Raw genomic sequence first — 26,082 nt, forward strand, 5'->3', positions numbered from 1 at the left:
GTGTACTTAAAAAGTCATCAGTGTATCCACAAGGGTTAGATTTTCAGTGAGTGTTGGAGGATATTTCATACCAAATTTAGAAAGAAAACACAGTCCAACAGATCAAGTTGAGTTCATGACGCCTGGGAAGAAATCCAGTAATAAAATAACAGTTGTTTGCCTGTGAGGGATCTGTGAGCTTGTTTATAATGGGCCTGTGAACATGGACGACCTTTAACTCATTTTTACTGATCACTAAAAGTCAGAATGTTGCAATGTGTTTTTTTTAATTTTTATTTACTTTTAGGAGGCACTGAATTTTAATTAAGAAGAAACCAAAACAAAAAAAATGTGTTATGTTTCACGTTCATTTTTTCCCTGCATTCATTCAGCTCTTACAGACAGTGGAAAAAAACATTTCAGTAATAACTCCTGAATGAGCAAACAGGACTTTTATACATTTACTGTACAGGGTTTCCTCAATGGAAGATACACGTTATAGAATTGACACTGGTGCATTTACAGTTCAGCAATGGGTTTGTGTGGCCAGTAAGGATGTTTCACTTTGTCCAGCTTTGTTTCCGGGAAAGTCTCATTCAAGTCTTCGATGGTCATCTGATCAAAGGGAATCATGTTCTTGAATTTGTCCAGCTGGGGGAACAAAAGCAGGATTTTAATTAAGTTTCTCCACTTGAATCTGGCAAATTAAGAAGGTGGGTGGAAATAAGAAGTATCAGATTTAACAATTATAGTTTCAGTATCCTATTACAGCTGACGGAAGGACCTTAAAGAACAACCGAGTCCAATGATGAATTTGCTCTGCATTTTTTTAGCTGGGAGTCTAAGTCTGTAGATTTGTGTTTAAGGCAATGTTCTGCTGTACTAATGATACACACAGGGGCTGATAATGTAAGCTTAAATGTAAAGTACCCACCTCTTGTTCATACTGGGTGACACGAGCTTTGGATGCTTTCATGTAGGCAGCAGCTGTTGTGCTCTGAAAGACAGAGAAATAAAAGAGAGATAGATATGATATAGAGATGATATGGTATGATATGGCTCATACTGCAAGACAAAAAAAAAAAACTCCAACAAGTTTGCATGTAAACCTAAATAACTTACAAGTATCTGGTTCATCCTCAGTGATTACTGGTTTTTGCACACAAAACCATCTAGCTTTGGACATATTTAAATATTTGCTCTGACCACACTTGAACTCAGTACCGCACACAGGCACTGTGGGGTAATTATTTGAGAAAACCTATCAAGTATCAGGATGAATGCTGCTTTTTAAAAGGTGTTCATGGGAGGACACATAGAGGTCTATACTAGACACCAGGCACAGATACACTCACCGCTTCTGCCTCCTGAGAGTTGATCAGTGCTGTCTGAGTGTCTACAGGCTCAGGGACCTTCAGGGTGCTGAACTGAAGGGAAACAGACAGTTGAACTACATGTATTAACAATAAAATGCTCTACATGCTGTTATTATAGTCAGACATCCATTACTGTACCTAAAAGTAATTATCCAAAGTGGCATAACGTCCCAACCTACCAATAATAGCTTGTTTACTTTGCGATCTTCTCTTACCTTCTTCTCAAACTCATCCACCATGCCGGCTTTCGCCACAGCTGACCTGTAGTAGCTCCAGTCAATGGCGGCAGGTTTCTCCGGCAGAGAGGCGAGCCTGTGAACACAGATCATATGGTTACCTTTCTGTAGGCTACTGTTCCTGTTTATATCGCTGCTAATTTTTATTTATTTTTTTTTTTTAAAGGCTGTCCATCAGTTCATCTTCTATATCCATACAACCCACATGCACGTGCACTTTAGTGTTGCCCATTAACAAAACCTGCATGTTACTGGACTGTGGGAGGAAGTGTTTGCAGACAAGCAGACAAGGGTGAGAAACTCCAGCTGGTGGGTTTGGACACAGGAACTTATTGCTTTGAGGTGACAGTGCTAACCACTGCACCACCATGAACATGTAGATATGCCCTAATGTGCGTGACAATTTCCACACAATACCACATTTAGAAGTGAAACTGTGGTGCCAAAGTGTTGGTGAAGCACCACTGTTACACTTTTTTAAGGTAAAGGTCATGGCAAATGTTGGAAATGGTATTTGACCGGGAATACAAACTTTGCAGAAATAGCATCGCTCCGTGTCTTCAGGTTGTTGAACATGGTCCTCTGGTTGGGTGGGACCCTCTCTGCAAAAGCCACCCAGTCAATGGCCTTGAGTGCAGCTCTTCTCCCAGCCATACTTCAAGGATGTGTTTTCTGAAGGGGACAGAAAGACTCGACATTGACATTTTAGATTTTTAAATAGTCTTAATGGTTTCTGCTCTGGTAACGCCTCCTCGTGATTCATTGCTCTTAAAAATCGGTATTTTTCATCTCTGAATCTCGTTCAATGGACAAGCATGAATTGTATTAACTTCATGTCACACAGTCTAAAACCCGTCCTCTGTGTGTCGACCTCCACGCTTTTCATATTCATTCATAATGTCACTTCTCATGTAGTTCAGTCTGATGCAGAACTGATGCCAGTTAGCAAACATAGTTGATGTTAGCAAAGCAGTAACAACACCCAGAACAGATGGAATAAGCAGCAGTTTTAAATTAGTGTTATTTGGGTAGATTTTTCAAACGAATCTGGTTGATGTGAACGCGACAGTGTGTTCAAAGCATCTCAAAGTGAACATGTCTCACCGTCAATGGGACACAAACTCCTCCGAACTGCACTGGTAACCACCGACCGGAAACGGAATTGAGCTAATTTAACAGTTAGTGAGTCAAATCTGTCAACTGCTGGTCTCGGTATTAGAGATTGTGATTATGACTGGTGGCATAACAGCACACAAATCAAGTTTCAACTGTAAACAAACAGTATAGACCACCTAGCTATCTCCGTTTACATTGTTTTATTTTGAAAGTTGTCAGCAGAAGTTGCTTTTTTATTCACTGCCCTCTAACGGTCAATCTGTGGAACTGCAACACCAAAGTAATTATGGGGCAGGATATGATATCAATTTTATCTGACCCTATCTGACCGTGTCAATAATACAGAAACAACGAACCCTTGCACCAATTACTCTGTGGGATCTGTCCATTGTTTGCATCTGAGGCTATGGAGGCGGTGTGGATGCCGTTCATTTCACTGACTCATAGGACAACTTTCTCTGCTGAGGATAGTGAGAAAAACAGTGTCTTTCTGACTAATGCTTTTGATTGCATATTAACAATTTCTTAATTATTCTGTCCATATCTTGCAGCTTTGGAACACATGCCTTTGCTGTTTGGCTTTAAGTTTAAACATTACACAAGAAAATCAGTCTTACCATTGTGCTTTGGATCTTGCTCTGTTGTTAATTGCTGCAGTTTTTTTGTGTAGTCTTCTGATGAAGATGTTTTATTCATCTAAACTTTTATACAAAGCAAATGTAGAACAAACCTTTTCCTTCCTTTTGGCTCATGTATTAACAGGGCCTTGTCTCTTGCATTTTGAGTGCTCACATTTCATAAATCTTTCACTTTTGAAACAGATGCAGATACTGTGTGGTGTATAAAACTTCATTTGAACTTACTGTTTGTATGGTTTTGTCTGGTCAATAGTAAATATTATAATGGAATTGAAGTAAATATTTTCTTGAAAAGTTCTGAAATGTGCTGTGAATGGCCAAATGGTGAAGATACGCTTATCTCTCCGCCAGTGAGGAGGGGAGTGGAGGTTAAATATTACACAAACAGTGATAAAATCCAACCAGAGTTAAGTCAAACTGGTAAGAACCAGCTCATTAACACTCAGTGTCTTCTACTCAGATACAGTAGGACTGTAGATCCAGTTGAAACAGACTGACTGTGTGACACTTGAGACCGATGTCAGGACTGATTTCCTCCTCACTGCTAAGGTGCTGTGCTCACAGTCTCCGATCTGTGGATGGACTCAAACACAGCAAGACATGGAAATCATGCAACACAAGTGTGCTCCATTGGTGTCGGTAAGTTTATGCTCTTCATACTCAAGTTATACTCTACTGATACTCTTGCTGACAAAAACATAAAGAACAAGAAAATATTTGCCTGGTCATTTCTGGCTCTCATGTATTCAAAGTCAACCATGACCACTCTGTCTGTCAACAATATGAGCTCAGTATTTTTATGTATGGTTGTTTGGTTGTCTTATTCATCGGCTTACCCAAGGCTCATGTATTCTGTAATATAGAGGAGTGTTAAATAATCAGTTACAGTTACTATAAATGCAGTTACTGTAAGCGTAATGTTCAAATCATAGTCTGTGCAGTGTATTTGAACAATGTGCTTTTTGCTGAATGTTGTTCTCAGTGCCCGGTCACTCCATGTGGACAGTCCACCTCACAAACCCTCTCTGACCACAAGCTATGTCCATGGCACCTCCACCTTCCCTCTGATCCCCCTGACTGTGGGCCAGAGCCTGGACAACACGGTGCAGCGCTGGCCTGACCGTGAAGCCGTGGTCTTCCTGCATGATGGCATCCGGAAAACTTTTGCACAGTTTCAGCAAGATGTGCGTCTCAGATTTTGAGCCATCAGCTTTGGCTTTCAGGAGCCTTCTTGCATGTGTCAACCTTTGAACACAATGGCTTCTTGCTATTCAGTTGATATATTTGGAACCTTGAAATGCTCATCTGGTTTATCAACGTCTCTCTGGTTCTCCTGCTCCAGTCTGTGGAAGAAATAATAAATAATCATCAGACTTGTATATATAACAGTTTAACTAAATATCATGCATTACAAAAAAATCTTTAGCTCTAATTTTGGCCCATGAAATAAATAATTGTCTAATATTTTTGTGACATTAATTGCTGCAGGTTGACAAGGTGGCTGCAGGTCTCCTTGCTCTGGGGCTGAAGCGAGGTGACCGACTGGGGGTTTGGGGACCCAACATATATGAATGGATCCTTTTCCAATTTGCTTCGGCCAAGGCTGGAATTATACTGGTGAGTTTGGGAGCTGTGTATGCCTTTAAAATGACATTTGCAGCAGTGTAGCCCTGTGGTTAGACAGAAAGTCTTTTAGCTCAGTGACTGGACAAATTACATCATGCTGTCAAGTGTCAGTGAGTAGGACATTGAACCTATCCAGGGGCTGAGAGGAGTTGTTATGTAGTTGTACCATTATATGTTTACTAGATCATTATAATCCCTAAAAATGTATTAACCTCTGTAAACAGCATAATGTAATATACTTTATGTATTAAAGAATATAACAGGTATAGTATGAAATGTAAATTCCTTTCAGAAATGTGTGGTGAGTGGTTGTATAATAGATTTGATTTTAAACTGCTGTTATCCTTGCAGGTGTCATTGAACCCAGCCTATCAGGTGAAGGAAGTGGAGTTTACTTTGAATAAGGTATAACTTGCAGCCAGTGTTGCGTCACAGTGCATTAACCTACTTACAAAACCACACACTTACTTTACTACTTAACCAAAGTGAAACGCAAAAGCATGTCAATCTAGACAACTGACAGCTGTCAATTTACTTCTGTCATACTAGCAAATTCCTCACACAAAAGCATGTATGAATTTAAATTCAACTTAATTAGTATGTTGTGTCTAGGTCCAGTGTAAAGCAGTGGTCTGCCCTACCCACTTTAAAACCCAGAAGTTCTGCGAGATGCTGAGAGAGATCTGCCCAGAGATCGATCTGACACCAGCTGGCACGGTCAAAAGCTCCAGGTATGACAGATTTTTGGAGTAAGAGCCATAAATACTTCACAAACTATGTATAATTGAAGGTTTTCTGGATGTAATGTAAAGATCCTGTCTTGGGTCTGCCAGGGTGCCAGACTTGCGTATGGTGATTGTGACAGATAGCAGACAGCCAGGGATGCTCCACGTAGAGGATGTGATGCAAGCAGGGGAGAGTCGGCACCACAAAGAGCTGATGGATCTACAGAGCAAGCTGTCCTTCGATGATCCCATCAACATTCAGTTCACATCAGTAACCTTCAGTATTGCACCTTTTACAATGGCATACATGCATTGTGTTATTTAGACTGACATCATGATGTAACATATACACGCATCAAGCACTTTATTGGAAACACTATACTTACATTTGGTAGTTCCTCCCTTTGGCTCCAAATCAGCCTCACATTTCCATGGCATGGATTCCACAAGATGTTGGAAACATTCTTTTGTTGACATGATTCCATCACACAATTTCTGTCAGCTGCACATTCATGCTGCGAATCTACTGTTCCACCACAACCTAAGGTGTTATACTGGATTCAGACATGTCGACTGGGGAGGCCATGGAAGTTCACTGAACACATTGTCACATTCATGAAACGAGTTTGATATGACTTTTGCTTTGTGACATGGTGTATTATCATGCTGGAAGTAGCCATTAGAGGAGGGTAAATTGTGGCCATTAAGGGATACACATGGTCAGCTACAATACTCAGATAGGCATTAAAACAATGACTGATTGGTGTCAAGGGGCCCAAAGTGTGCCAAGAAAACATTCCCCAAACCATTACACCACCACTCCCAGCCTGGACTGGTGACACAAGGCAAGTTGGGTTCATGGATTCATGCTGTTTACACCAAATTGTAAACCTGCCATTTGCGTGCCTCAGCAGAAATCCAGATTCACCAGACCAGGCTACGTTTTTCCAGCCCAGTTTTTTTTTCCCAGTCTTCAACTGCCCGGTTTTGGTGAGCTTGTGCCCACTGCAACCTTAGATTTCAGTTCCTGGCTGACAGGAGTGGAACCGGACATGGGCTTCTGCTGTTGTAGTCTACACCAACAATCATGCCATGGTCAAAGTCAATGAGGTCACATTTTTCCCCATTCTAATGTTGATGTGAACATTAACAGAAGCCCGTAGCCTGTACAGGTTTTCCTAACAAAGTGCTAGGTGAGTGAAGATCTAACAATGATTCAGATAAAGTTATGTTTTTTGTTTTAGGGTACTACTGGGAGTCCAAAGGGAGCCACTCTTTCCCATCACAATATTGTAAATAATGCCTACTTTATGGGTCTCAGAATGGGTTATACATCAATAGTAAGTCCATTTTGTTTCTTGAATTGAAGAAAACACAAAGAATGAAACATGATTAATTTATTTTTCTATATTTCCATCAGCCTCAGGTGCGAGTGTGTGTGCCTGTACCCATGTACCACTGCTTTGGCTCTGTACTTGGAGGGATGAGTATGGCAATGCATGGTATCAAACTCGTCTTCCCTTCCCCTGGCTACAGCAGCCTTGCCAATTTAGAGGCCATTCAGAGTGAAAAGTATGAAACACTTCTCATCACCCAAATGACTTACAAATGGAAAACACAATGCACTTTCACTGACTGCAATGTATTTTTACTCAAGGTGTAATATCGTCTATGGCACTCCCACAATGTTCACTGACTTGCTTAGCCAACCAGAGTTACACAAGTATGACTTGTCATCAATTGAAGCTGGTAAGAAATGTAAAGACTAAAGCTATGTTGTTGTGGATTTGATGTTTGGAGCCATTATTATTTGAAGCATCCTTATCCATTTGTTGTGCTTTAGGGATCATGGCAGGTTCTCCATGCCCCCCTGAGATTGTGAGAAAACTGAGAACAGACTTGAACATGAAAGAGATAACGGTGAGCATTTACATGTCCTGTACCTTTTTCAAATAACATTTCTTTAGCTTAAAAAAACTTGTATCCACCAATTTTTAACAGTTAGCTTATGGAACCACTGAGAATAGCCCCATTACATTTTTGGGATTCCCACAAGACAACGAGGAGCTGAAGATAAATACTGTTGGTTGTATCATGAGCCACACTGAGGTATGCCTCCTCTTTCGCACAACCTTCACATTTCCATGACAACACTATGACTTACAGTATGATTGTAACTATAGGCTAAAGTGGTGGACCCCAGTACTGGGGAGATAGTCCCTCTAGGCGCATCAGGTGAGCTGATGATCAGAGGCAGTTGTGTCATGCACGGGTACTGGGCTGATCCTGAGAAAACTGGAGAGGTTATCTCCCAAGATCGCTGGTACAGGACTGGGTAAGATGAATGTTGACATATGTCTTTATGTCACTCAACAGAAAAATATGTTTTGTTCAGGGTAGAGATGTATATCTATGTTAGTGGCAAAAAGGTTGGTGCTCCACGTGGGAATTGCAATTTTTCTCTACAATTTTCCTCTACACAGTGACACAGCCAGCCTGAACAGTCTGGGATACTGCCGTATTGAAGGACGCATTAAGGACATGATCATCCGTGGAGGGGAGAACATTTACCCTGCTGAGATAGAGCAATTTCTCTATACACATCCTAAAGTGCAGGAGGTGCAGGTAAGATTCAAAACCACTGGGGGCAGCAAAGTATGCTTCAAAATTTAATGGCAGTGATCCACTGCAAAGGTATAGTTTTGTCTATTTCATTGTAGGAACAGCAGTTGAAATCTTCTTTTTTGTTGTTTCATGGAGAGGTCACATTAATCAGCTGTGGTGGCAGGTCTAAATTCTAGGTGTTCCATTTTCCCAGGTGGTTGGAGTGAAAGATGAGAGGCTGGGCGAGCAGGTGTGTGCTTGCATCAGGCTGAAGGAGGGCCACATCTCCAGTACAGAGGAGATTAGAGCGTTCTGCAAAGGCCAGGTGAGAGTAGGTGATAAATTAAACAGCCAAAATCTCAACATACCCAACCACAGAGCTCAGCGTGGACTGATACTTCTTTTTCTTTTTCCTAGATTTCTCACTTCAAAATCCCACACTATGTGATCTTTGTAGACAGCTACCCCCTGACTGTCTCTGGAAAGGTAACTTCTGCTCTAATACCAACACATCAACACTAGCAGGATGATTTATGATTAATCTAAATAAAACTGAGATGGCTGCTACTTTTGTTTTTCTAGATCAAGAAGAACATTTTAAAACAGGATATGGAGAAGAAACTGGGTCTTTAATTTGTGGGCTGATGGACATGGAGGGTACGTGCTAGGTAAAAAGAAGTCTGGCAGGGGAGAGTAATGCAACTGGGACTGTATAACTGATTTTTTTTTCTGTTTAAATATTCATTTAAAAATAAAATCTTGTGACCTATTTGCGTATATTTTGATCTTTTTGATCTAATAGTTGTTTGACAATAAATTCTTAACATAAGGTATACCACTTATGATGGTCACAAAATGGGCTATGTGCTAAGAATTTATTTATAAAGTATCTAATCTTTACTTAAACAGTAATCAGTAATACACAGCGTATTCATAATCTTAATCTTTATTTATTTACCTAAACAATTTTGACAATATATTGTAATGCAATGGCTTTAGCAAGGAAAAGAACAATGCCCTTTCTCTGGTGAGGACAGAAAAATGGTCTCTACCTGATGTATGGTTGCGACTGCTGGGTTGGTTGGTAAATCATACTATTGTTTTGTTTTTTTCAGAATTCTGGTATATGACACCATTTTTCCTTTCTATTTTAAAAACAGTTGCAGTATTATGAGATTTTTTTCTTATTCTGTCCCTTCAATGAATCTAACCCTGAGTTCAACCAGGAGAACTATCTTTATTCTTCATTCATTCACAATTCTCTCTCTCAACCCACTTCTTGTAATCAGCTGACTTAAGGTGTTTTCAGTAACCAATCAGATTTCACCAAAATCTCAACCAGCTAATCACATTGTCACTGTCAAACTCTAAAATCTGTTCCCCTCTCTTCTGCTGTCAGCTGTCATTTCAGTTCATATTGCTGCGACCCTCCACCCATTTCACCTCCAGTCTCTATATCTAGTACCAGGTCAAGCTCATCAGAGTCCACTCCTCATCACATCCAGATCTCCAGCATTCTCTTCTTCTGATCACCACCACCACCAGTGTCTAGACCCCGGGTGGTTTCCTATACTTTGCACAGCCTCACTCCATTTTCAAATATGATGACATCAGGGCGGGGTCTACTCACCAAAGACTCTCACATCTCTCACTTTTCCTTTCTTGTTTTCCACATGGTAATAAAAGTTTATTCGTTAACTCAGAATGAAGTCTCTCCTGACTGACTTTGAGCTTTGGGGAGGTACTTTTACTGTTTTGTTTTAAATATTACACAAGAAAAACAATCTTACTATGATCGAGCTAAAATAGGTAATGCATTATACTTTGGGTCTAGCTGTGTTGTTGATCACTGCAGTATTTTTATGTCTACTTCCAAGACATCTGATGAAGCTGTTTTACTCATCTAAAATTTCATACAGAGCAAATGTAAGGACAACTTTTTCCCTCCTCTTGGTTCATGTTTTTAGCAGGGCCTTGTCTTTTGCCTTTTGAGTGCTGACATTTCAAAATCTTTCACTTTTGGCATATAAAACTACATTTGACTTCATGATTTGTATGGTCTTGTCAGAATTGGTCAATAGTAAATATTATAATGGAATTAAAGTTTTTTTTTCTTGAAATGTGCTAAAACGTGAATTGAATGGCCTCTTATCTCTCAGCCAGTGAGAATAATGAGTGGAGGTTAAATATTACACATATAGGGGTAAAATCCAACCAGAGTAAAGGTAAACTGGTAAGAACCAGCTCATCAACACCCAGTGTCTTCCACTCAGATATATCAGAACTGTATTTAGAATTAGCTGAAACAGACTGACTGTGTGACACTTGACACCAATGTCAGGACTGATTTCCTCCTCACTGCTAAGGTGCTGTGCTCACAGTCCCCGATCTGTGGATGGACTCAGAAACAGCAAGACATGGAAATCATGCAGTGTAAGTTTGCTCCAGTGGTGTCGGTAAGTTTATGCTCTTCATGCTCAAGTGGTTGAATGGCAACATGGTATTACTCACAAATTAAATACAGATGTCTGCAATGGCTAACAATACATATAAAAACATGGCTTTTAAATCAATCAAAGGCTTTTGTGAGATATCTAAATATTAACTTGGTTTTAAGCCAGTGATTAAAAAAATAAAGGCCATGTTATTTTTTACAAAGGCTTTAAATGCATAACCTGGAGGTGGCTAAGATATACACAAACATTGTTAATTGATCGCAGTTGATTTTTAGGCAGTACAGCTATACAGTCTCTGTCTCACAGTTCCCTTCCCTTTTTGGCTGGATGTTGTCAAATTTAATGACCAGGTATCTCAGACTTTAACCTCTCAACCCTCAGTGTGGCCTTGAATGTGTAGATTTCTCAATTGCTGTCTGGTGGAACGAATATTTGCTGATCTGCCACAATGGTGGGTTTGTTCCCTAACAATGATTAAGCATCTTATAGGCATGAATTTTCCCTCTTCAGCTTATTACTAATGGCTAGGAAATTCAACAGTTGCACAGTTATTAATTCCTGCTAACAATTATCTTTGGGTTTGAGGAGTAATACCTTTACAACATAATAAGAGAAACACTGAGGTCCAAAGAAACCCTGATTCTTTAGCTGACAACATAAATACATCATGTAAAGAACAAGAAAACATTTGTCTGGTAATTTCTGGCTCTCATGTCCTCAAAGGCTGACGACAACTATTCTGCTGTCTGTCAACAATATGAGCTCACTGTTATTCTGCATGGTTGTTTTGTTTAAGGGTCACATCACTGCACTAAAAAAAAATTATGTTTTTGCTTGCATTAGATAGCTCGTGCTCTGGTATTTTTTTGGGCGTTAAGATTGAGTCTGAGTCTGATTATCTTGGCACGGTGTGTGTTTTTATGTCTTATTCATCGGCTTACCCAAGGCTCATGTATTCTGTAATGTAGAGGAGTGTTAAATAATCAGTTACAGTTACTATAAATGCAGTTACTCTAAGGGTAATGTTCAAATCATAGTCTGCGCACTTTATTTGACCAATGTGCTTTTTGTTGAATGTTGTTATCAGTGCCCGGTCACTCCATGTGGACAGTCCACCTCACAAACCCTCTCTGACCACAAGCTATGTCCATGGCACCTCCACCTTCCCTCTGATCCCCCTGACTGTGGGCCAGAGCCTGGACAACACGGTGAAGCGCTGGCCTGACCGTGAAGCCGTGGTCTTCCTGCAGGATGGCATCTGGAAAACCTTTGCACAGTTTCAGCAAGATGTGCGTCTCAGATTCTGAGCCATCAGCTTTGGCTTTCAGGAGCCTTCTTGCATGTGTCAACCTTTGAACACAATGGCATCTTACTAATGAGTTGATAATTTTGGAGCTTTGAAAGCTGCAATCAAATTATCCAAACATTTGCCACTGAGAGTCAAGAGTCAAGAGATTTGAATTCTAACACTACAGGTCTCCTCTTTCAATAATGTAATTAACAATTAATTAGTGACCTTAGCGTATCAAACCACTGATAAGTACAAGTTGTTTTTCTTTCAGTCTTAATTTTGCAGGATAATAAAATAGTTAGTTAGTTGACCTTTTGACTCCTGATGAAATCCTTTGTAGTGGTCCTGGGATGCAAAATGTGCCCACTTTATCAGCGTCTCTCTGGTTCTCTTGCTCCAGTCTTTAGGAAAAATGAGAAATAATTATCACGCTTGTATACATGGTTAATTATAACAGGTTAATTAAATTGCATGTATTAGAAAAAAAATCCGTATCTCTAATTGTGGTTCCTAAAATTGTCTAATATTTTTGTGACATTAATTGCTGCAGGTTGACAAGGTGGCTGCAGGTCTCCTTGCTCTGGGGCTGAAGCGAGGTGACCGACTGGGGGTTTGGGGACCCAACATATATGAATGGATCCTTTTCCAATTTGCTTCAGCCAGGGCTGGAATTATACTGGTGAGTTTGGGAGCTGTGTATGCCTTTAAAATGACATTTGCAGCAGTGTAGCCTTGTGGTTAGACAGAAAGTCTCTCAGCTCAGTGACTGGACAAATTACATCATGCTGTCAAGTGTCAGTGAGTAGGACATTGAACCTATTCAGGGGTCCAGGGGAGTTTTTAATCTAGTTGTACCATTATATGTTTACCAGGTCATTATAATTCCTTCATATATATTAACCTCTTTACAGAGGATGATATAATATTCTTTATGCATTATAGAACATGACATATAACGTATGAAATGTAAAGGTCTTCTTAGAAATGTGTGGTGAGTGGCTGTATAATAGATTTGATTTTAAACTGCTGTTATCCTTGCAGGTGTCATTGAACCCAGCCTATCAGGTGAAGGAAGTGGAGTTTACTTTGAATAAGGTATAACTTGCGGTCAGTGTTGCGTCACTACTTAACCAAAGTGAAACGCAAAAGCATGTCAATCTAGACAACTGACAGCTGTCAATTTACTTCTGTCATACTAGCAAATTCCTCACAAAAAAGCATGTATGAATTTAAATTCAACTTAATTAGTATGTTGTGTCTAGGTCCAGTGTAAAGCAGTGGTCTGCCCTACCCACTTTAAAACCCAGAAGTTCTGCGAGATGCTGAGAGAGATCTGCCCAGAGATCGATCTGACACCAGCTGGCACGGTCAAAAGCTCCAGGTATGACAGATTTCTGAAAACATTCTCATGACAACTACTCTTTCTCTGTTATCATTATTGGAGTAAGAGCCATAAATATTTCACAAACTATGTATAATTGAAGGTTTTCTGGATGTAATGTAAAGATCCTGTCTTGGGTCTGCCAGGGTGCCAGACTTGCGTATGGTGATTGTGACAGATAGCAGACAGCCAGGGATGCTCCACGTAGAGGATGTGATGCAAGCAGGGGAGAGTCGGCACCACAAAGAGCTGATGGATCTACAGAGCAAGCTGTCCTTCGATGATCCCATCAACATTCAGTTCACATCAGTAACCTTCAGTATTGCACCTTTTACAATGGCGTACATGCATTGTGTTATTTGGACTGACATCATGATGTAACATATACATTCATCAAGAACTTTATTCCCTTTGCTCTCTTCCTGGCATGGATTCTACAAGATGTTCGAAATATTTCCTTTGAGATTCTGGTTCATGTTGGCATGGTTCCATCACATAATTTCTGCAGATTTGTCAACCGCACATTTATGATGTGAATCTTTTGTATTTAGACTTACCTTTACATAACTTACTTTTATGATGCTTTGATCCCAAGCGACATGCAAGTGAGGGACATCACTAACGTTTCAGTGCATTAGGAAACATTGGGATAAATACCACATCTATTTAATAAATGCAAGGAGATCAAGTAAAGAAGTGCACCAAAAGAGCATAGTAAGCGCTTCAAGTGTTCAAGAGATTCTTGAAGAGAGGAACACACCTGCTCTGGTAGAATTTGGTAGCTTGTTCCACCCATAGACTGTAAATAAAGATGGACATAGGTTTCTGAAGAGCAGTTTGGAAGCGCATAGTGGGCAGCTCTGCCGTTGCCATCTTGCCAGTACCTGACTCCGTTGAGCTCCCTGCTGATACAAAAATGGGCAAAAATGGGCAAAAATGGGCAAAGAGGTGACTTCATTGATCTTGCCATTCTAATGTTGAGGTGAACATTAACAGAAGCCCCTAGCCTGTACAGGTTTTCCTAACAAAGTGCTAGGTGAGTGAAGATCTAACAATGATTCAGATCAAGTTATGTTTTTTGTTTTAGGGTACTACTGGGAGTCCAAAGGGAGCCACTCTTTCCCATCACAATATTGTAAATAATGCCTACTTTATGGGTCTCTGAATGGGTTATACATCAATAGTAAGTCCATTTTGTCTCTTGAATTGAAGAAAACACAAAGAATGAAACATGATTAATTTATTTTTCTATATTTCCATCAGCCTCAGGTGCGAGTGTGTGTGCCTGTATCCATGTACCACTGCTTTGGCTCTGTACTTGGAGGGATGAGTATGGCAATGCATGGTATCAAACTCGTCTTCTCTACCCTGAACAAAACAGAGTTTTGTTCAGGGTAGAGATGTATATCTATGTTTGTGGCAAAGAGGTTGATGCTCCACTTAGGAATTGCAATTTTTCTCTACAATTTTCCTCTACACAGTGACACAGCCAGCCTGAAAAGTCTGGGATACTGCCGTATTGAAGGACGCATTAAGGACATGATCATCCGTGGAGGGGAGAACATCTACCCTGCTGAGATAGAGCAATTTCTCTATACACATCCTAAAGTGCAGGAGGTGGAGGTAAGATTCAAAACCACTTGGGGGCAGCAAAGTATCTTTGAAAATTTGATAGTAGCGATCTACTTATGAAGCTGTAGTTTTCATGCAGGAACTGCAGTTAAAATCTCTTTTTTTGTTGTTTTTTGTAAACAATACTAATATATTTCACATAAGTTTCATGGAGAGGTCACATTAATCAGCTGTGGTGGCAGGTCTAAATTCTAGGTGTTCCATTTTCCCAGGTGGTTGGAGTGAAAGATGAGAGGCTGGGCGAGCAGGTGTGTGCTTGCATCAGGCTGAAGGACGGCCACATCTCCAGTACAGAGGAGATTAGAGCGTTCTGCAAAGGCCAGGTGAGAGTAGGTGATAAATAAAACAAACAAAAGCTCAACACAACTATCACTGACTGATATTTATTTTTCTTTTTTCTAGATTTCTCACTTCAAAATCCCACACTATGTGATCTTTGTAGACAGCTACCCCCTGACTGTCTCTGGAAAGGTACCTAAATCATCAATATGAGGGGGGAGGATGATTTATGATTAATCAAAATAAAACTGAGATGGCTGCCATTTTTATTTTTCTAGATCAAGAAGAACATTTTAAAGCAGGATATGGAGAAGAAACTGGGCCTTTAATTTGTGCATTGATGGACACTGAGTCTGGCAGGGGACCTAATGAATTTGGTACCATGAATCAATTTGAAATAACAATATTGTTTAATAAATGTATATTTTGTTGATTAAATGTTTATATAAAAATCTAAACTGTCTATAGTGCATTATTGACCTTGGTAATCGTTGTTTCAGAATAGATTCTTATCACAAAGTGTACCACTGACAATGGTCTCAAAATGGGCCTGGAAGCTCCACAAAAATGTCCAGTAGGTGAAACCTGTGCTAAGATTTTTTATTTTATTTATTTATTTAAAAAAAAAAAAAAAAAAAGTACTGTAAGTGATCGTCACTGCCACTAGATGTTGCACTAGACCGCCAGCATCTCAGATCAATGCTATGTCTACCACACTTCTGGCCTATCCCACCCCCCTTCTCTCAAGACCCACTGAAGGCTGCAACTAAACACACAACAAGAAGCACAACTGAATACAGATATCGTGTATATGAGAGCCAACAAACAAACAATCCAGCCACAACCAGTAGCCCAAGCTTGCATTGCCATGATATACTATATCAACGCTTGCAGATAGACAGCTAGCGATGGCAACATTTGCAGAACACATTCATAATATGGGTAACAGCAAGTTGGCTAATGTTATCAAGCCCTCTAGCTGGTCACTAATAACAGACTTAATGGATGTTTTGAGGGTCCACCAGCCAACACAGATTTGAGGCATTAGCCCCTATACTTGTCTGCCTGTGCTCTGGTCTTATCACTTTCTTTGTCCGAGGCCTTTATAGCTGAAAAAGTGGTTTCTTCAGTGGGGGAAATTCTGGAGGGTTGCTTTCACCTGAACGCTGCATACTGCACTGTGCCATCTCACCTGTGGGCGGTCCCTGTGTTTATAAATGTGGGGAGGACCAACAGTTTATCAAGAGAGACCAGGAGGGACTCACATGCATGCACTACCATACCACCTACCTAAACAAAGAACAGAGACTCAGATTACAACACATATAGAGGGGGTGCGGCTTCGTTCTCTGCTCAGGACGCCAATACTGTACTATATCTTTACATAGAAAATTGTTGTTTGCTGATATATTATTGTAAAAAATCTTATTTACAGAACCTTTAAAGTATATAATCTATACTTAAACAATAAGCAGTGCAGTGTCTTCATCTCAATCTTTATTTACTTCAACAATTTTGACAATTTGATATCGTAATACAATGGCTTCAACCACTGTACAACAGTAAAACTCATTATTTGAACACATGCCATACAGAATCTGAAATAAATAGGACCTTAAAGCCAAATGTCAGTATGTACAAATGTGGTAGGCAAAATTACCATCCTTACAAGCTATATACACTGAAGGTAGAACACACTTAAGTAACAGGCTCATAGAGTTCTCAAGGTGACATCTCAAATTATTAAATAACTGTGAATGCTAAAGGCTTCCAATATGCTTTGATATATCGAAACGGTGACACAAAGATCTATGATGAGGAGACGTCTGTGAGCAAAATGGATTTAGACAAAAATCAGGGATGTAAAATGAATACATTGCCAATATCCAACCTGCTAAAACTCCAAGAGTCAAAGTCAAATTAACAGAGAGTCAGCAAATGTGCTGCATGACACAAAGGCCACACTTTACCATGAATTCACATAAACCAGTCAAAGTTAACATTCTCAAAAGGTTTCCTTGACTCTTTTCTGTTTTGCTTTGTGTATACCTTTGTGTGGGTTTTATATTAAAAATCCACCATGGATAATAGCCATTGCATCAGAACGAGGTAAATGAGCCTGTCACAATACTTGAAAAAAAAAAAAAGAAAAAAAAAAAAAATATATATCCACATTAAACATTTAAAAAAAAGCAAAACTGTTCCCTCAAAATGCCAATGGATGCCCAAAGAGGAAAACACTGGACTGCAGCGAAACCTGCGAGGAGCTGTGTGTTTAAGTGCAGGTTTGACCCAGAGGACAGAACCAGCTGATATCTCCAACCATTAACACAAAGACTACTTCCAGATCAATTGCAGCAAGTAGCCAGTAACAAGAGGAAAGACTGCACTATGGCTACATGGCTTTGAACGATCAACATTCACTTCAGTCATGAATATGAGGTCCAACTATACCTCTCCAACCCCACATTACATATGCACACATGCAAAGAAATTGCAAAATAGGAAATATTGCATTTTAAAGCATACTGTGAGATAAATTAGTTAATATAAACACATCCCTTTTTAAATATAATACATTCTAAATTGAAATTAGCTTAACTGTGCAATTTAAGTGAAAATACAGGGGGGGAAAAAAGGCTAAGATGAAGCTGTAGTCTGTTAAGGACCTTTTGTCAGGGATAGTAGTTTTCAAATGAACAGTGGATAGCCACTTCAAAGTTGACAGAAGAAGATAACCACTTCAGAGTTGACATCTAGAGAGCAACACGTTGCAATAACATTCATACGAGCACAGTACAGTACAGCTTTAGGCACATGCAAGTATGTGGTAGGAAAATATGCACAAATAACTGTGCACCTACTCACAGATGCATTTAGAGCTGCAACCTGGAGGCAAGTTAATTGTATAGTCAAGCCTCTCTTCCACACATCAGGTTCAAAAATGCACAATCCCAAACACACACACACACACACACACACACACACACACACACACACACACACACACACACACACACACACACACACAACTCTTCCTTTCAAACGCCCTCTGTCGCTCTCACACACACATACACTGGTAGCACACAATGTAATGGTCTTTCAAAGTGTCTTCTCTGGCATGGGGGATGCCTCACACACTCAGAGGCAGCATGCCTGGTGGAGACACAGCTCTGGATGATGCCATGGAGGTCAAGGAGCTAGGGTCCAAACCATTAACAGTCCTACAGTTGCCAAGAACATGGATAACATTAGCAAACACAGACACACTAATAAATATGCATAACAACAGGTATAAAAACACCAATTATTTTTCTGCAGATTGGAGCTTTTATGCAAGTCCCTGTTCATTAAAAGGTGTAACGGGTTTACTCACGTTTTGTCGAAGTAAGAGGTATGTAGAGAGTGAGAGAATTTGGTAGCATTGCTGTTGATAAGTTTGCCGTTGTCAGTGGAATAACTTTTTCTTGCTGCCTGGTCTTTGGCAAAGTTCCTACAGGCGGCGAGTTTGGACTCCAAGGCCTGGTGACAAAACAGAAAACACAATGTGTCTTCTAGCCTTAGTTTGTTCTATGGCTGATGAGACATTGCTCCTCAGTGTTCTGCAACCTATTCAGAATAATAAAGCACTTTTTTGAGTTTACTTTGTCAACCCTAAAATACTGTACATAACGATGCTGCGTCCAAAAAGATATACATATAAAAAAAGTGAATTTTTCATTTAAAGGAATGGTACCTACCCCAACTTTCCTCAGGAGATCACCAACAATGTTAAGAGCTGAGATTCTAGCAGAAGGAGTGAGGGATGAGCTGCCACAGCCATTGGTCAGAGCTAGATCATACAAGCCCATATTAGTACACATAGCAGTTTATTTTCCATCTCCAGTGTGCAAATATAAGAGTGAGATTAAACCTGACCTTTTGAGCTGATGAAGGGGTGCTCTATGCTCTTTCCTACTGGCGTGGCTGGGAGGGATAAAGAGGCCTGTACTGCAGAATCTATCTTGTCGGTGTCTAAGGTGGGTGAGCTGGGTGCAGACATCCTATCTGTAGTCCGCTCCCGTACTGCCAGCTCCTGTCTCAGGTCTGCAGAGGACAGAGTCAAACTTGTGAAATACTCCTCCATTAACCCTTACACACAAGCCATATTGTCTTGAAAAAGGGCAGAATGGATTCGCCTGTGCTTTGTCTTTACCTCGTGCTTCATCTTTCAGCCGCTGCACAGACACAAGAAGAGACTCCTTCTCGTCCAGCTCACTCTCTAGGAAGGCATTTCTCTCAATGGCCTGGTTCAAACGGCCCTCAAAGTCCTCAAGAGACACTATTGTAGCCCTGCAAAAAGAAAATGATGGGAACAACTGTTAGTATCTTTCCTTTTCATTACTGCAGCTCTGAATACTAGAACAATCACACAAAAAACAGAATCTGATAGTATGTTATAAATCAAACAAATCTAAATATATACTCTTTTGTCTTGTTCCGAAATGGCAGAATGAAAGATGTTGTGCTTTTTGTTACACTGTGCTACAATACTGTTTACACTTGTGTCTCTCTGACCTTTTGGCTCTCTCCAGGTCATCATTAGCCTGCTCAAGCTCACGGACATATTTGTGGAGCTGCTCCTTGATGCTGCGAGTCTGGCCCAGGTCGTCCTCCAGCATTGAGATCTGTTTATAACTCTGGGCGTACTGCTGCTCCAGCTTATCCTGATAGAGATGGACAGAGTGAGGAAGAGAAAAGAGGCTTGGGGGGTGAGTGTATGGAGAGACACAAGGATTTCAAAGAGACCTGTTGTTCCAGGTAAAATCCAATTTAATTTCCTTTTACAGAGGCATTTAGTGTGAAAATACCATTTGCTATTTTATGTACAATGCAATAGTCATTAACAACAGTAGGGGAAACCTGATGAACCATAAGATCATAAGCTAGTGAAGATGTTCTTCCACTTTATTTCATTTTCAAATGGCCTCTTTGTTCCCTGGACAGTCCCTGTGGCTCATTTGCTCTGGGGTACTTTACAGTTAGTCAGTGGCAGGGGCGCATGGCTGAAATGTGGCTCCCTGAGGCACAGAGACAGGAAGGCATGATTCACAGCCTCTCTGGTTCATTCACACAGTTTGTTTTTAGCATTAGCTGCAGCAAGCATGCTCACATGTTGGGCCATGTAAAAAATCACAATCCTTTTCTGCTGAGTGTACAGTAGCTATGGCAACATCCTCAACGTATATATGGTAATTTGCTCAACAATGTACACGATCATAAAAGGATCACACTGAAAATTCTGACTAGTGGTGCTGCTTGCTGTGATTAAGAAACCAACCTGTCCTTGCAGTTTTCTATTTTCTTCCTCCTTATCCTGACATCCAATTAAGGAGTGCTGAGGGATTACCTAAGGGCATGCCTTATTAACACCTAGCATACAAATCAGACATTGGACCTTGTCCTCAGGATCTAACAGATCACATAACCTCTTAAGTAACCAAATTACTTTATTAGTATCCTAACCTGTAGACCTTAAATGCAAGCCAAATTCCAAAACAAGCTTCACAGCAAGTCAACAGGCACAGTTACCTTGAGGTTGGCCACCTCGTTCTTCAGTCTCTCGTTTTCAGTTTGTAGATCTCGTAGGCGGTGTTCAGCCTGGCTGAGCTGTGCCTCCAACTCAGCCTCCAGTTCACGGCTCCCCTCCTGGAACTCCTGCAACTCCTCCTGTGCATCATGGCAACTGGATGGTACACAATGGGGAAAACATAAACAATCATTGTCAATTACCAGCCACCCTGTTCATCGTCCACCATTCAATTGTGTTGAGCTGACTGGCTGAATGACCATGAGCTCTAGAAAACCGACTGGCTTTTGTCCTGCAAGATGAGCCAGGCTCAGGCATGTTCTAGTAGCTTTATGTCCACTGGCCAGAAATAAACCTGCATGAAAAGCCAGTCAGATATTTGTAGATTTTTAACCTTCAATCCTGTCTCTGCCAAACAGGAAATAGTGTGCAGCTCAGCATTGTCGAGTTAAGCATTCTAAATATACAGCTCTAAAGAGACAGCTGAACTGTGACAGTAGGCGGTTCAGAAGTAGCTCAGGAAAACAGACCTGCTGTCATGTGTTCTCAGCTGTAGAGGGGGGTTAAAGGTCAGGGGTGAGCAGAAAATGAGAGGGCAAAGAAACAGGATGAGGATAAAGGCTAAGGAACAGGATGTGTGTACACGCTGGTCAGCACTGACCCTTCATGGGGAACCTTTGGGAAAAACACACAGGATAATTTATTACTTAGTTTCTGCTATGTGTGCGTATATCTATGTAAGTATCTCAATGTAGCGTAGGATGGAGAACTAATTTGAGTGTGGTGGTATTATCTCTGAATTGAAGTAATCTAAATTGACCCTAATTATTCCGCCTGTTGTGGTTGACACTATGGTTTACCCTGGCCTGAGATCAGCTGACTTGTGCTGGGATAATGGCCTCTCAGTGGCTCTACACAGCAGTGGAATCCATGAATCAGTTGTTGTGTCGTGCTCGTTCCACACATACCAGCACCACAGAGGCTGCTTCATCAGCACGCTGGGCACTATAACCTCCCTGTTTAACCACACAGACTTGTCCTCCCTGACGTTGTTCACGGTTTAGAATGACCAGCAGAGCACCATATGTGTGGCACAGTGCAGCATTAAATAACTGACTTTGAGAAAACACAAGTACATTTGACGTTGTTTTAGTGATGACTGAAGACTGTATGATTTCCAAGTAGCCTGGTGGCAACAAAATGGAAGAAGTCAGATCACTTCAGAGAGATAACTTCTCAATAGGTAACTAATAAACACAGCATGTTGGCACTTTGAATGGATTACTGTAAAAGTGATCCTGAGAAAACATACTCCCCGAAACATGTGTGAGACAAGCCATGGCTACTATGGGCTATACTTAGTTATTTTTTCCATGGGTTGATGTTTTTTTCCCTACAGTATGTACCCACAGCAGGAATTTCTTAGAAAACCACCAGAACTTTAACCTTCTCTGTACACTTCCAGGAGAGAATGACGGGCCCCAGCACCACTGCTGCCTATCCCAACATAGGCTGTGGTCTCTGTTTAAGAAATCAAAGATGTAGTCATTTCCTTCCGAGTAAGCCACAGCTGTTTGTGGGCACCGATTTCAAAACGCTTGTCTGGTCATTTGCCTTATATGGCTAAACCCAGTCTTTCTCCGCTGAAACTTTTAAACAGACAAAACTACAGACAAAACTACACACTCTGCAAATGAGCATCTGCCTATTATATAAGAGTGAGTGTCTACAACTCGTTAAATAAAGTTGTGTTACTGCAGCTCAGAGTTTTGAATGTTTTCTGAGTGTGTTTATTTAATATGGGCGACTGCTGCCATCTGATATCTGGTTCAATGTTCTGGCAAGACAGATCACAGAATAAACAATGACACATTGTTACATAACCCTCTTTTCAAGAATGAACTTAGTAAGCAAAAAGCTGAGAACACAATAGAACATCTAGTCTATGTTCATGTGTACAGTGCACTGTGAATGATTTTAACATGTTAAACATGGATAAAGAGGTTACGCTACGCAAGTCAGCTCACACAGAAAAGAAATTTAGTATAGACATTATCTTGTCACATGAGAAGGAAACCATGTGGCCTACCTTTTCTTATATTTGAGGGCTTGTGACTTCCAGTAATCAACTTCCTCATCCTTTGACGAAAATTTGGGAATCATCTCTGTGTCCATGTCAGGGCACCCTGAGGATTAAACAGACATACGTATTAGTCTCACAGCCATTTATATGAGCTAAGAGTGTACAATATATGAAAATAATGCAAGGCTGGTGCTATGTAGGTTAAAAGAAGGCCAAGCATTTAAAAATAAAATAAAAGGTGTCTCAAACATGGTCCATCACTTTCACGTCTGTATCCTTTGGCATGTAGAGTCAGGTACAGTGAATTCACTTCTTATCTCAGAGCTGAACAACCAGACAAATCAAGATTAAAAATTCCCCTAATTCCTCACTGGGGAAGATAACAGAACAGACTTCTCTTTACCCGAGCGGCCCGGCCATGTCGTCCTGTAGCTGAGGTCATGTCATCCTGAGTTACTCATGAATCAGTGACTCTACACTCTCCGCAGCCTCTGATGAAAATTTACTTACTGAAACAAACCGACTGAGTGGCCGACATTGGAAAGCCTTTCTATAACTCGATGGCTGGTCCCAGTAAAAGAAGGCCTCATTGATTCTTCAAATTTCTAACCTCATTACAGCTCAACTCATGTGTCATGTCAACATAACAAATTCATTAGCAGCAATCCATGTTAATTGAGTGTGACCAACACCAAGTAGATCAAAGCTGCCTGTTGTAGCTTAACTCTGAAGTTTTGATCAAGTGTAAATAGGTTTGCTTCCTTCCTGTTAACACTTTACTAGACGGCTGTTCCTCTTTTCTGGTGAGCTACTAAACTCTGCCACCCTCTGTGATCTATGTGGACCTACAAGGAAGGTCTCAGGAAATTATTAAACACATCTGGAAAGAGCTGCTGAGTGTTCTGTGTGTGTGGAGGGGAATCCACCAGCTGCCCCCAGCACGATCATTGCTGTAGCTCCAGGAATATTTACAATCCGACTTGAGCTCATAAGGATTTCCTGCAGATAGGTTATTTATAAGGCTTGGGCAATTTGGTTTGACTGTTGTCAAAACTGTACAAAAAGTGGTTACATAAATAAGGAAATCTAGTGGCATATGTTACTGTAGCCATTATTATCAAACTTTAGCAAGACTAGCCTGGGTTGGGCTTAGACAAGGCAGAGGATATGTTATTTCCCTTGCCAAGAATAAAATGGTCTAGACTCGGAGAGATGGAGCCTCAGAGGCAGGGCTGCTCTTCCCCTTACACATTCCTCTGAGATGGCATCATCAACAATTTACTCGCTGCAGGCCCCTCACGTGTCAGTACACTACTCTGGAAATCACAAAGGAAACTGGAGACCAAAATAGAGAGAGCGAAATGTTCCAAACCTACTACTGACATAACATGTTAGTTGTATTATATGACCATGGAGAGCTTCAAAATCTCTCTGCGGCAAACAATCTGAAATATTTAAATTCCAGGTAATCTAGAAAACATAGCAGATCTCTATTTATTTTGATGCTGTATGTGATCTGGTGCCTCCTATTGATCCCCATGGGTCTCCAAAAGGCATGAGGGACAGGAAACTATTTCCATGAGAGTTCGGATCAAAGGCCTAAACAGGATAAACACCACCTCAAATTATTTATTAGCCCACCGACCAGTGATAGGGTACTTAAATCAAATGGGCCAATAGAGGTATACCCTTACCAATACTATTTCACATATTCAGGACAGATGAGGACAAACTGCCACTGTAATGGTAACATAATACATCACTTAAAATGAGATGAAAAGCTGAAGCTACATCATGTAATGGGACAAGTACCAGAGTACATGACTCTCTCATTTCAGCCTCCTTTGGAGCAGTGTCAGTTTGACCCCTGGATCTATTTGTCTGTTGCAACAATACCAGGACAGGCAGGGCTCAAAGCCAGCAGACCTGGTGATGGTGACAATCCACTTACTGCAGGGACATCTGGAAATTACAACCAGGGGAAGGTAGTCAAGAAGAGACAGTTTCCTTTCCCACATTCTTGTCTCTACATCCTCTTTTTACTTTAGATGACATCGTGCTTACTAAGAATTTTATGCGCTGACATTGACGTAGTCACATTTCTATATTTAGGATCCAAGAGAGGAGGATAACGAATACTTTTTCGAAAATGACTTATTGGTTGGATCTAATGTGAACAATCAGACCTGCAAGTTCAGCAAAAACGAACTAAAAAAATTAAGGTGAACATTAAAAACCAACAGCAGGAGGCTTTACTGTAAAAATGACAACTGACAGCGAACATACGCATTTTTACAAAACATATTAACTCAAACATCCCTGAAAAAATGAACACTAAGATTTTACAGGTCAGATTTAGCTTTACACCGGCAGGTTGCTAATTTAAAAGCTGCTATCAATGTGGCGACACCTGATATTGCGTGGTTTGACAGACAGTACAGAGGCTTAGCTTAGCTATCAAACAGTGTGCTTTATCAAAAGGAAAGCAGAAAGTGACACACATAAAAAGTCTAAGTAAATATGAATATAAAAGTGTTAATTATATGTATGGCACATGAATCAAAAATCAAGGCTGAAACCGAGCGCCTCGGTAAACTCACAGGAGCCTTAACTGGGCACGACATCACTACACCAACAAGTCAAACGTTAAACACACCGAAACTGAGTAAATGGACTGTAAAATTAAACTACCTGCTCATGTCAAACGGTGTCCAACTGTCTTCTGTTTCAGCAGGTCGTTTTCAAGCCCGTGTTACATCCAACACACACACACACACTCACACACACCTTCCCCCTGCCCTGGCCTCGGTTGACGCTGAAGTGACTATGCTGTGTTTAGGAAATTGCCAACGCGTCTCCCGGAAGCCACGTAATCCTGACATGGACGTGCGCGGTGACGTAATTCTAGGTTACGTCAGAAATGGGTAGGGCTACTATAGAAACAGATCTACTAGATGTGACATAAAGGTATTATACTGCGAACCATTTATAGGAGCTCTACACATAACAAATTCTAAAATACAATAATGTACATATTGAATTGCACGAACAGAGAAAGATTTAGTTGTCATTTTATACTTTAAACTTTTTG

General features: G+C 40.6%; 3 protein-coding genes and 1 pseudogene across 5 annotated transcripts; 2 read left to right on the forward strand and 2 right to left on the reverse strand.

The window, feature by feature from the left end:
- Positions 1 to 333: 333 nt before the first annotated feature.
- On the reverse strand, positions 334 to 2,899 carry atp5pd (ATP synthase peripheral stalk subunit d). Its single transcript, XM_056401534.1, has 6 exons — positions 2,696 to 2,899; positions 2,124 to 2,263; positions 1,571 to 1,667; positions 1,335 to 1,406; positions 914 to 976; positions 334 to 630 (listed from the first exon to the last, which is right to left on the reverse strand). Exons 2-6 carry the CDS (start codon positions 2,243 to 2,245, stop codon positions 499 to 501), a joined length of 486 nt encoding a protein of 161 aa, XP_056257509.1. The 5' UTR covers positions 2,246 to 2,263; positions 2,696 to 2,899; the 3' UTR covers positions 334 to 498.
- An 872-nt stretch (positions 2,900 to 3,771) lies between these two features.
- LOC130185199 (medium-chain acyl-CoA ligase ACSF2, mitochondrial-like) lies at positions 3,772 to 10,005 on the forward strand. Of its 3 annotated transcripts, none has more exons than XM_056401532.1 (17): positions 3,772 to 3,984; positions 4,328 to 4,529; positions 4,834 to 4,962; positions 5,323 to 5,376; positions 5,584 to 5,702; positions 5,805 to 5,967; positions 6,941 to 7,036; positions 7,117 to 7,268; positions 7,354 to 7,445; positions 7,540 to 7,616; positions 7,698 to 7,805; positions 7,880 to 8,031; positions 8,180 to 8,321; positions 8,515 to 8,625; positions 8,718 to 8,786; positions 8,883 to 8,968; positions 9,763 to 10,005. In XM_056401532.1, the coding sequence occupies exons 1-16, from the start codon at positions 3,863 to 3,865 to the stop codon at positions 8,931 to 8,933; spliced, it is 1,839 nt and encodes a 612-aa protein (XP_056257507.1). In that variant the 5' UTR covers positions 3,772 to 3,862; the 3' UTR covers positions 8,934 to 8,968; positions 9,763 to 10,005. The 3 variants fall into 3 exon arrangements, with proteins under 3 accessions (XP_056257507.1, XP_056257505.1, XP_056257504.1); XM_056401530.1 differs by having other exon boundaries at positions 8,883 to 8,957; positions 9,700 to 10,005; XM_056401529.1 differs by having other exon boundaries at positions 8,883 to 8,957.
- A 1,541-nt stretch (positions 10,006 to 11,546) lies between these two features.
- On the forward strand, positions 11,547 to 17,503 carry LOC130184726 (medium-chain acyl-CoA ligase ACSF2, mitochondrial-like; annotated as a pseudogene).
- ndel1b (nudE neurodevelopment protein 1-like 1b) lies at positions 16,817 to 25,841 on the reverse strand. Its single transcript, XM_056401533.1, has 9 exons — positions 25,683 to 25,841; positions 22,998 to 23,094; positions 20,911 to 21,064; positions 19,897 to 20,045; positions 19,535 to 19,671; positions 19,258 to 19,425; positions 19,080 to 19,171; positions 18,716 to 18,861; positions 16,817 to 18,563 (listed from the first exon to the last, which is right to left on the reverse strand). Exons 2-9 carry the CDS (start codon positions 23,081 to 23,083, stop codon positions 18,473 to 18,475), a joined length of 1,023 nt encoding a protein of 340 aa, XP_056257508.1. The 5' UTR covers positions 23,084 to 23,094; positions 25,683 to 25,841; the 3' UTR covers positions 16,817 to 18,472.
- Positions 25,842 to 26,082: the final 241 nt, after the last annotated feature.

Source organism: Seriola aureovittata, chromosome 17 (assembly GCF_021018895.1).
Source record: "Seriola aureovittata isolate HTS-2021-v1 ecotype China chromosome 17, ASM2101889v1, whole genome shotgun sequence".
NCBI classification, from domain to species: Eukaryota; Metazoa; Chordata; class Actinopteri; order Carangiformes; family Carangidae; genus Seriola; species Seriola aureovittata.

Bases quoted from the DNA above. Each gene is read 5' to 3' on its own strand.
- ndel1b (XM_056401533.1), bottom strand. From the start codon at position 23,083: ATGGACACAGAGATGATTCCCAAATTTTCGTCAAAGGATGAGGAAGTT. The intron at 19,672-19,896 runs GTCAGAGAGACA...TTCTTTTTGCAG, and splicing joins GACCTGGAGAGAGCCAAAAG to GGCTACAATAGTGTCTCTTG. The intron at 19,426-19,534 runs GTAAAGACAAAG...TGTCCTCTGCAG, and splicing joins GCTGAAAGATGAAGCACGAG to ACCTGAGACAGGAGCTGGCA.
- LOC130185199 (XM_056401532.1), top strand. From the start codon at position 3,863: ATGTCAGGACTGATTTCCTCCTCACTGCTAAGGTGCTGTGCTCACAGT. The intron at 7,269-7,353 runs GTATGAAACACT...TTTTTACTCAAG, and splicing joins GAGGCCATTCAGAGTGAAAA to GTGTAATATCGTCTATGGCA. The intron at 7,617-7,697 runs GTGAGCATTTAC...AATTTTTAACAG, and splicing joins TGAACATGAAAGAGATAACG to TTAGCTTATGGAACCACTGA.
- atp5pd (XM_056401534.1), bottom strand. From the start codon at position 2,245: ATGGCTGGGAGAAGAGCTGCACTCAAGGCCATTGACTGGGTGGCTTTT. The intron at 1,407-1,570 runs GTAAGAGAAGAT...GTTTCCCTTCAG, and splicing joins TGGATGAGTTTGAGAAGAAG to TTCAGCACCCTGAAGGTCCC. The intron at 977-1,334 runs GTGAGTGTATCT...TCTGTCTTTCAG, and splicing joins ACTCTCAGGAGGCAGAAGCG to AGCACAACAGCTGCTGCCTA.